General features: G+C 37.0%; 1 protein-coding gene across 1 annotated transcript in view; it reads right to left on the reverse strand.

The window, feature by feature from the left end:
• trap1 (TNF receptor-associated protein 1) overlaps positions 1-10,009 on the reverse strand; it is a 23,574-nt gene extending 13,565 nt beyond the window's left edge. Inside the window, exons 1-4 of the mRNA XM_062036721.1 lie at positions 9,778-10,009; positions 6,736-6,906; positions 6,568-6,650; positions 2,397-2,537 (exon numbers count right to left, since the gene is read on the reverse strand). Coding sequence (XP_061892705.1) covers positions 2,397-2,537; positions 6,568-6,650; positions 6,736-6,906; positions 9,778-9,895 — 513 coding nt within the window. The 5' untranslated portion in view covers positions 9,896-10,009. The remainder of the gene's footprint in view (positions 1-2,396; positions 2,538-6,567; positions 6,651-6,735; positions 6,907-9,777) is intronic.
• Between the last annotated feature and the right edge of the window lie 704 nt (positions 10,010-10,713).

Here is a 10,713-nt window from a genome sequence, read left to right on the forward strand (position 1 = left end):
TGTTTTTGTTAGAATTTCCACATCTACACAGCAAGTACGTTTCTAGAAGATTAAGTAAATGTATAGAAACCAACAGACCCAACAGGCTTGACGTGCATGCTGAATATTCTGTGAAACTGAATCATTTACTGAAAGTAAAATATAGCAGTGCAGAGTAAAATTAGTGAGGTCATTGAATATGTGAAGAAAAAATATGTTACACAGGTGGTCCTGGCTGTGCGATGGTCCTTGAAAAACAGAGTAAAAGGTTTTGGTTTTTTTATAAAATATACCCTTAGAAGCAACTCCACCAATTTATGGATTGACCCCACTGCTTACATGTGTATTTCTGGCAGAAATAACACTGACACAACAACAGTTTCTGTTATATTATCCTCTCTCTAGACCAGGGGTGTCAAAAATACGGCCCATGGGCCAGATCAGGCCCGCGAACCGGTTTTATCCGGCCCGCGAGAAGATTATGGTAAGTACAGAAATTAGCTGAAATTTTTGAATGAAAGAAACTGCTCTTCTAAATATGTCCACTGTGTGTCGCAAAAGCAATTATTTGTATCCCCATGACTTCAGAGGGGGCGGATAGAGGATAGAGGACTGGGGACACATTATCTGGACGCACATAAATATGCTGAAATAACATATATCCCCTTCTAACTTCATGTGTGATTCATGAAATGAGTCCAAATTCACAGGTTTTGTTGTAGGTGATTCTACATATGTACAGAATAAACCACATGATGTTAGTACATCAGTTGAGGAAAATGAGTAAATTACATAAATATCATGCTGTAATTTGATTTTGATAATACTATTTAATACACTGCAAAATGTCAGTGTTCAAAAACAAGAAAAAAAAAATACAAAAATTAGGGGTATTTTATTTGAACTAAGCAAAATTATCTGCCAATAGAACAATAACATTTGGCTTGTCAAGACTTTCCAAAACAAGTAAAATTAGCTAACCTCAATGAACCCCAAAATACCTTAAAATAAGTATATTCTAACTAATAACAACTGTATTACTATATGAGTACGTATTTTGTATTGTTTCATTGAAAATAAAACAGCAACGTCCATTTGGCTGTCATCTGTTTTAATTATGAGACAATTGTAACAAAGTCATGATTTTTTTTTTCATACTTGAAATAAGAAATTATTACTTTAAAAAAGTAGTTTTATACTTGTGAGTGTTGATGACACAGCTTTGCAACAGTTGATATTCTAGTTTCAAGCATGTTTTACTCAATATAGGTCTTAAAATCTCAGCAACAAGCTGTAATATCTTACTGATATAATTTAGGACCAAAACCCTTAAAACAAGTAAAACACTAACATAAAATCTGTTTAGTGAGAAGAATTATCTTATCAGACAGAAAATAAGCAAATATCACCCTTATTTGAGATATTTAATCTTACTTAGATTTCAGTTTTTGCAGTGTACATCTTCTGATAGATTACAATTTTACACCAATGAGAGCATTTTAAAACCCTGCCAGACTCGCACCTATTTGACTGATGAACATTATCACATCATTTATTCAGAAATTATAAATCACGACAAATGAAGACAGACTACTAAGAGCAGCAACATGTAAATGTAAAAAAACCCACATTATGATTTGTATGTTTTCATATTGTGCTTGTTCTATTTTTAAACAAAGGAAACAATTTGAAGTTGTCTTTATTTTTACGTTATGACATGATTTTACCAGTCCGGCCCACATGGGAATAGATTTTTGTCTATGTGGCCCCTGAGCTAAAATGAGTTTGACAGCCCTGCTCTAGACTCTTCTTAATCTACTTGTTGATTTTCTGTTAATAGCTGCTTACTTTCTGATTTAAGTTAACACGCTTCCATCCAAACTTCTTAAACTTTACTGGGCACTTTTTTTTGGTGTTGTTTCAAGCTATCTTAGCGGCGAGCTTAGCTATTAGCATGCCTGCTCCTGGCTTGCACTGTGTGTGTGTAACATGTTTAGCCTTTTTGTACAGTGATAATGATACTTTATTTAATGATACCTAATTTTCCGCAATTGAGATTATTATTATTAATTTGGGGAACGGCTCCACACTTAGTGTATGGAATTACACAATTAGTTGCTAGCTTGTAAACCGGGGTACAAAAAATACATACAGTGTGAGCCAGAGGGGATCAGCGTTTGTGATCGGCATTGAAAAGCATTAATCGACAATGGCGATGATATACTTTTTCATGAAAATCGGCGGATACTGATCGATCGTTACATCCTTAACTACAACAACACTCTGATGGGACAAAAATAAATATTATTAAATGAATAGCTTTCTGACAGTGTCCCGAAAAACTTAGCATTGTCAGCGTTGTAAAGGAACAATTGTTAATACAACTCTTGTATTGGATTGCAGTTGATTGAATGTACCTGTAGAGTGAAGGTGCCTTTAGCAGCGTCAGTCTGCAGATGGATCTCCATAGGAGCGGTCTCGCCGCCTGCTGTGATCAGTTTGTGGCGCAGCTTCTCCAGAGCATCACTGCCGTTAGAGATCAGCTCCCTGATGAACACCTAGAGGAGATGAAGCCAGAGAAGTTTAGTCTAAACCAAGGTTGAAATAAGTATCACCTAGAGCTGGACGATTATGGCAAAAATAACAATCATGATTATTTTGGTTATTATTGTAATCACAATTAATTACACGATTAAACATTTTAAAATATTAATTACATTGTACAAAAAGCAGCAACTGTTACAAAATAGAGCAAAACAATATAATAAAAAAATATAAGTTAATACCAATTAATATGTTTTTAGTAGGGCTGTCAAAATTAACCCGATAACAAGTTAAGCGCTCAATTTCTTAAGTTGTGATTAACGTACATGCGTCCTGACTCTTTTTTGACTCTTGGGCCAGTCCGTAGCGTAGAAAAATTGGCTGCTTTCACTAGTTACTGATGAGCCACAAGCGGGCAAAAAGCGATCAGAAATGGACAAAGAAAAGGATACATTGTGGAAATACCAGGTCTAAAGCCATGACAAGTTGTCCTCACGACAAGACAAAACCATTTTTTAAATCCATGATCGCTGTGAGACGTTAACAGCTAGTGCCGAGCTTCACTTCCGTGTTTGGATTAGTTTAACGCATAAATAACATAAAATGTAGATTGTTACTGAAACGGTTTTGGTAAAATGGCATAAAAGCTCAGCAAAAAGTAAAAACAGTGGGCAGGAAGTCCAGGGTCACTTTATCTGCGACTTTCACACCGTCAAGACACCTTCTCAAACCAATCACAAACTTCCGGCTTCACAATAGCATTACTTATTACAATCGGTCTAACTACATAACAAAATGAAAAATGTCTTACACTAGGATCATGCTTTGTCAAAGATTTTTTGTAATGCAATGACATGATATTTCTATCTAAATAAATGCTGTACATCAATTGAGGAATAGGACATTTTCTGGCAGATTGAAAGCAAGTTTATATTCTTTTATAAAATGTTCTGGTTGATAGTCCTCAATTAAGGAATGTTTAGCAGGTTGAATATTACATTTTATTATCATGCAGAGATATGAATACCATTAGCTTCTACAACATGTAATGTACAGAGTATCAGAAGCATGTATTCAGTTAGAAATATTACAGATTACATCAGGCTTCCTCCCACCTCCAAAGACATGCACCTGAGGATAGGTTGATTGGCAACACTAAATTGACCCTAGTGTGTGAATGTGAGTGACTGTGTGGGCCCTGCGATGAGGTGGCGAATTGTCCAGGGTGTACCCCGCCTTCCGCCCGAATGCAGCTAGTATAAGCTCCAGCCTCCCCCGTGACCCCTAGAGGGACAAGCGGTAGAAAATGGATGGATGGATGGATTACCAAAAATCTTTGACAATCAAAGCATGGTCGTAACAATCCACATTTTATGTTATTAATGTGTGAAACTTGTATCTAAATATGGTGTCGCACCTTCTCTGAATGAAAGTGCTCATACAGCAAGAATACAAATTCTGTATTCCTCCAAAAAACAAAATCTGGCAAGACACTAAGGCAGTTTAGGTATTTTGTTTTATTGTCATTAAAAACATGGTTAATGTCCTTTCTGTGTTGAGCTGTTAAAAAAAAGCATAATGTTTAAAAAAAAAAAATCATTAACGCGAACTAATTGTCCATTCATGGTAGGGCTGGGCGATATGGCCTTTTATTAATATCTCAATATTTTTAGGCCATGTCACGATACACGATATATATCTCGATATTTTGCTTTAGCCTTGAATTGACACTTGAATTAACACATCAGTATGATGATTCTATGTGTCTATTCTTTTTCATACTGCATTAAAATATGCTAATTTTAAACTTTCATGCAGAGAGGGAAATCACAACTAAGTCAATTTACCAAAACTGTATTTATTTAACAGTTATTAAGCAGTGGCACAAACATTCATGTCATTTCGAAACAGAAAGTGCAAGATTGTCAGAGACATTTTAAAACAAGCTATGAGTGCACTTTTGTGCATGATGTCACGAAGATGACATATCAAAACAACACTAAATTAAAGTGCACTTTTTGTACAGAACTCCACTACAATATTTTAAAACAAATAAAGTGCACTTTTGTGCATGATGTCACACAAGATATTTCAATAACTGTCAAATAAAAATTAGCTGCATAATAGGAATTCAAATAGTGTATGTCCTTCGCTATGTGGTAGGTTACTGCGGACGTTATCTCCTTCTGTTGTAGACTATTTTTTTCATATGGTGTTGATGTGGAAATGGAAGATGCCAGGCTCAATTGGGTCAGTGCTTTGTTGGGTGTGGCACCGGCCGAGATGTTGACATGCGGAGTTTCAAGCACTCTTCATTCTGTAGCGGGTGACTTTTCAAATGATGCCACAAATTAGTAGTGCTTCTACTTTTTGTAGCAAAGCTTTTGCCGCATACTTGACATTACGGTTGTCTGTTCAACATCTTCCCGCCTGAAGACAAACCACCGCCAGACAATGGACCCTGTGCTGTTTTTCTTGGGAATTCATTATTCTTCCTCCATTTGTTACCAGATTCGCACCTTCTCTCTCTCTCTCTCTCGTATTACCACTTGCACCTCTCTGCTTGCACCTGCCACAGAAGTTAGCTGCCACAGCTAACTTTACCTATGGTACATTCCTCTCTGCTCGGTGAGGGCGTATGACGTTGCACGTGCGACAGTATGTGACCTATGTAAGAAAGTGCGCTTGTTTTATGTCTCTGTGAGAAGGAGAGACAAGAAAAGAGTGAAAAATGCCTGTAGTGTAATGCCCGCAGCTAAAAACAAAGAACGTATATTCGAATACTCACGATAGTCATTTTCTACATCGCACAGAGACAAACCAGCGATATATCGAGTATATTCGATATATCGAGTATATTCGATATATCGCCCAGCCCTAATTCATGGTAATAAAAACTTGAAAATTATCTGTCTAAGGTACACTTTTTAATGATGAAAAACTATATTTATCTACAATTAATTGTCAATTGCGAGTTAATTATGAACAAACCACGATTAACCACAATCAAATATTTTAATCATTTGACAGTCCAAGTTTGTATATGTATACATTTTTTTTTGCCTTTTTAAAAGGAAATATATGAATCGGCACCGAATATGCAATTTGTTTAATGATGTCATATTGACCACGCCCCCACCGCCACAAGTGTTTTGGCAATCTGGGGGAAGCCCTGACTTGTCAAAGTGTACAAAAGTTCTGTCCACCACTTGTGTCTGGCAGCACAGCTATTGAGGGCGGGCTGATTAATCTCCGGCGCTCATTCAGTCAGCTGTGTTGCAAGCGTAAGTGGGTTTTTTTAGCCTTTTTCCAGTTTTGCTAGCTCGATGTGAGTCCAAAGAAAGCAACTGACAAGCAGTGTGTGGTTTAACACATTAAGAAATTATCCAAAGTGTTTCCTCCCCCAATAATTTGAGTTTTATTTTTTATTCCTAATCATTGTAGCGACCTAGCTGTTAAAATTATGACGTGATGTGATTTCAAACTGTGAACGCACTAGAGGGCTAAAGACAATGTGTGTGCGAGTAGGCAGGGTGGCTCCAAATGAGGACAGTTCAGCTCGTTGTTTGGTTTTGTTATAAAAGGATAGTTGATCCATCACCCATTTGTTATATTTGTTTGATATACAGTACTGTATAGCGCCTTATATTGTTCTATACTTTTACTACTAGACTTTTGTCAAGGCTAGAACCCATTATTCATGTTTACATTTTTTCTTATGGGGAAACAGCCCTGTTCAAGAACCAATTAAATTAGTAAATCGAAGTTCTACTAAATATCAAATGAATCAAAACATGGCAAAAGTCAAAACCCCCAGCATGTTTTCTCACCTGTGACTACATTTGCATGCTTAATACAGACCTGTCATTTTATAAATGCAATTTCTCATCTCGCAAGCCCTTAATGACAACTTCCACAGTAACAAAAAATAATCACAAAGACCTAAACTATGACCACAAATAATAATCTACAAACTCAGAGAAATTGGGAGGGACACTCGCAATGGTGTAGTGCAAATACGCTCACATTTCCTAAACATATTACCTCCTTCTCCGAGTACAGAGACCTGGCAACAATGTCCAGAAGCTTTTTCGTCTCGGCCTGAAATTCATGTTTAGAGAAGGTGCCTACGTGGATCAAATAGGAGAACAGTTATATACTAACAAACAGTGGCACAAGTAAAAATAACTGTCAAAAATGTACACACTGCACCTTGCACAGACTCAGAATCTTTGATGATGGTGTGCAAAGGTTCCTCCTCAGGCTCCTTTTCAGCTTCTTGCGTGCTGTAGTATGACTGCTGGCTGATCCAAGGAAACGCCTGCTGAGAGCGCCACAGTTTGGGCCGACTGCTCCGCCTCTGCTGGGGTTCCACCTGGAGGTCTGAGGACATGGAAGCAAGTCCAAAAAGTAAATGAAGCTCTCGTACGTCAACTTTGATGTAAAACATGGTTATTTAGAAACTACAGCAATTATGCTGCTTGCTCCCATGTAGGCCAGCTGTTAGTGAAAGGAGAAACTGGAAATTGTGATGTATCATCTTGTAATTGTATGCATGTCCGAAATAAACTTATATAACTGAAATAAACCGATGAAAAGAAAACTAAATTTATGGTGTTTAGTGGTGCAAGGACAAATTGTGAAGCAAAATTTTAATTAAATCAAGTGGAAATTGATAGAGTATATGAAACTAAATTCTTTGGAATAATAATTGATCATAAATGTTAGAAACCGCATAATGAATATATAAAGGGAATAATCCATTGCTATTCTTTATAGAGTAAGACATGCTGAATAAGAAAGGTCTGCATATGTTATATTCTTTTATTTTTCCATATTTAACATATTGTGTTGAAGTTTGGGGAAATGCTTATAAAACAAACAGACCCAATAATTAAACTTCAAAAAAGGGTCATTGGAATAATACACAAAGCGTGCTACTATGAACCTACCAATCCATTATTCATAAGTTCTAATGTGTTAAAATTTTCAGATAGTGTTTTTAAAAACATTGGAAATTGTTAGGGATGTCCGATAATATCAGACTGCCGATATTATCGGCCGATAAATGCTTTAAATGTAAAATAAATAAAATAAATGTAATATCGGAAATTATCGGTTTCAAAAAGTAAAATGTATGACTTTTTAAAACGCCGCTGTGTACACGGACGTAGGGAGGAGTACAGAGCGCCAATAAACCTTAAAGGCACTTCCTTTGCGTGCCGGCCCAGTCACATAATATCTACGGCTTTCCACACACACAAGTGAATGTCTGCATACTTGGTCAACAGCCATACAGGTCACACTGAGGGTAGCCGTATAAACAACTTTAACACTGTTACAAATATGCGCCACACTGTGAACCCGCACCAAACAAGAATGACAAACACATTTCGGGAGATCATCCACACCGTAACACAACAGAACAAATACCCAGAACCCCTTGCAGCAACAACTCTTCCGGGACGCTACAATATACACCCCCCGCCCCAACCCCACCCACCTCAACCTCCCCATGCTCTCTCAGGGAGAGCATGTCCCAAATTCCAAGCTGCTGTTTTGAGGCATGTTAAAAAAAATAAAGCACTTTGTGACTTCAATAATAAATATGGCAATGCCATGTTGGCATTTTTTCCCATAACTTGAGTTGATTTATTTTGGAAAACCTTGTTACATTGTTTAATGCATCCAGCGGGGCATCACAACAAAATTAGGCATAATAATGTGTTAATTCCACGACTGTATATATCGGTATCGGTTGATATCGGAATCGGTAATTAAGAGTTGGACAATATCGGAATATCGGCAATAAAAAGCCATTGTCGGACATCTCTAAAAATTGTGTTTCGAGTAAAGAACAACAGCCTTCCAGCTTGTATTCTTAGGTTATTTAAATTAAGGAGAAAACTATAATTTACAGGGGATATTGATTTTTGAAATAAGTAAAGTAAGAACGAACATAAAATACAAATGTATTTCCGTTTTTTCATTCACTAATTTTTTATTTATCTCCTCCATTGATGTGCATCTTTGATCGATAGAAAATTATACCTCAATTATCCAATTATACATTTACACACCAATACCTGAGGAGCAGGATGAAGAAAATGTTTATATTTTTCTGCCCCCTTCAACATAATACGTAGTCTTACTTAATGGATATCATATAAACCAACAATTACATCCATATATAATGAAAACAAACCAAAAACACACAAAAAAACACAACACGTGCAAAACTTCATGAAGTACAAACCGAACACAAAAAAAAGCAATATACACCTCACGGGATGATACAAAACAAATACAAAACCAGGCCAAAAGTAAGTAAAATAATAAATATAAAGCAAAATGTAAACACTTATGGCTGTCCATATGATCTTATTGTTCTGTCTTTATATATTTTTTTCAATTGGAATATATTTTTACAGTCTTTTATCTCATTGTAAAGAGAATTCCATAGTTTAACCCCCACCACTGATATACACATTTGTTTTAAAGTTGACCTTGAATACTGATGTTTGAAATGACCTTTTCTTCTATGCTCTGTATTCTCAGAAGTGATGACAAACATTTTTTGTAAATTTGCTGGTAAAGTTTTACTTTTAGCCTTAAACATGAAACACAAAATGTCTAACTTTACTAGCTCCTGTAGTTTCAATAAACCAGAATTAATAAATAATATGTTTTAGGAGTTAAATGGTGGAACAAGCTCAGTGATGAGTTGAAGACATGTAGTTCTTTGTTTAGGTTTAAGAAAACCATGAAAGGTGAAATAATGGAAAATTGTAAAAATATAGCACGATTACATTCATCCCATTAATTTTTTTAAACGTTGATGTTCCAGGCAATCTAATTTTCAGTGAATGTATAGCATAGGCAAATATAAGCCTTGGCTTCAGCCTATTCCTTTTTCGCTCATTCTTTTTCTTTTTGTGTGTGTATGTGTATGATTGTAAATATGTATAATATGTGCCGTTAAACTGATCACACAAAATGGTTGATTATAAGACCGAAATAAACTAATTCCATAACCATATATTAAATTGATGTACCTAATGTTGTGGCCGGCGAGTCTCGCTCTTGCGTCACATTGAAACCCCACTGTAAACCACATTCCAGTAATTTTAGTCTTTTGTAAGTGACCTTGTCGTAACCTACTCTCAGTACATTTCGAGTTTTAAGAATGTGCAGCGTAATGTTTTGAAGTAGCACAATGCTAAAATGCTAGCCTGGCTATGCTAACACACTTACCCCGTGTCAGGGATGGCGAGACAGAACCGCTCAGCCTTCGTGTAAATGGTGGTACTCTTGAAGGGGTTCTGGCAGACAAATTGATACCGAACCGGGCCAAAGAAAGACAGCGCGACATGGTGATAGCCACAGAGAAGAGGACGGTGGACAATTGCGGTCAAGTTGCCACAGGAGGACACTTGTCACTGGACACGCTGAACTACACCGGTCCTAATGACGGAAGTGCGGTGTTCATCCAAGTGCCTGATTTAAAATGGCGTCGGTCAGCTTCGTAAATGTGACTGATAAAACGCTGATTGATAAAATGTTAAGATTATTTTTTTCGATTGTGTATGTAGCAATGTAGTGTAATTATTTTAAATGTAGAATTATTTTTAATTACGAATATTTTTTACATGATGAATTGCCAAGGTCAAATTGTGGTCAAATAACTCGAAGGGGATAAGATACACCTTTCCAAAGACTCCTTTAACTACATTTGGCTGTGTTTTTTATCATCATATTTGTTGTGTTGCTCAATTGTACATGATCTTTCCTAAGAGGGTTGTTTTCATGTTAAATTAAAAATAATAATAATTTCCAATACTTTTCACAGATGTACGATACACTGCCAGTTACTCACTGGAGCAATTCACTTTGCCAAAAGTATTTGGCCACCTGCCTTGACTCACATATGAACTTGAAGTGCCATCCCATTCCTAACCCATCCATCCATCCATCCATCTTCTTCCGCTTATCCCAGGTCGGGTCGCGGGGGCAGCAGCCTAAGCAGGGAAGCCCAGACTTCCCTCTCCCCATCCACTTCGTCCATCTCTTCCCGAGGGATCCCGAGGAGTTCCCAGGCCAGCCGGGAGACATAGTCTTCCCAACGTGTCCTGGGTCTTCCCCGTGGCCTCTTACCGGTCGGACGTGCCCTAAACATCTCCCTAGGGAGGC

This window comes from Entelurus aequoreus, linkage group LG25, assembly GCF_033978785.1.
Source record: "Entelurus aequoreus isolate RoL-2023_Sb linkage group LG25, RoL_Eaeq_v1.1, whole genome shotgun sequence".
In the NCBI taxonomy this organism is placed as follows: Eukaryota; Metazoa; Chordata; class Actinopteri; order Syngnathiformes; family Syngnathidae; genus Entelurus; species Entelurus aequoreus.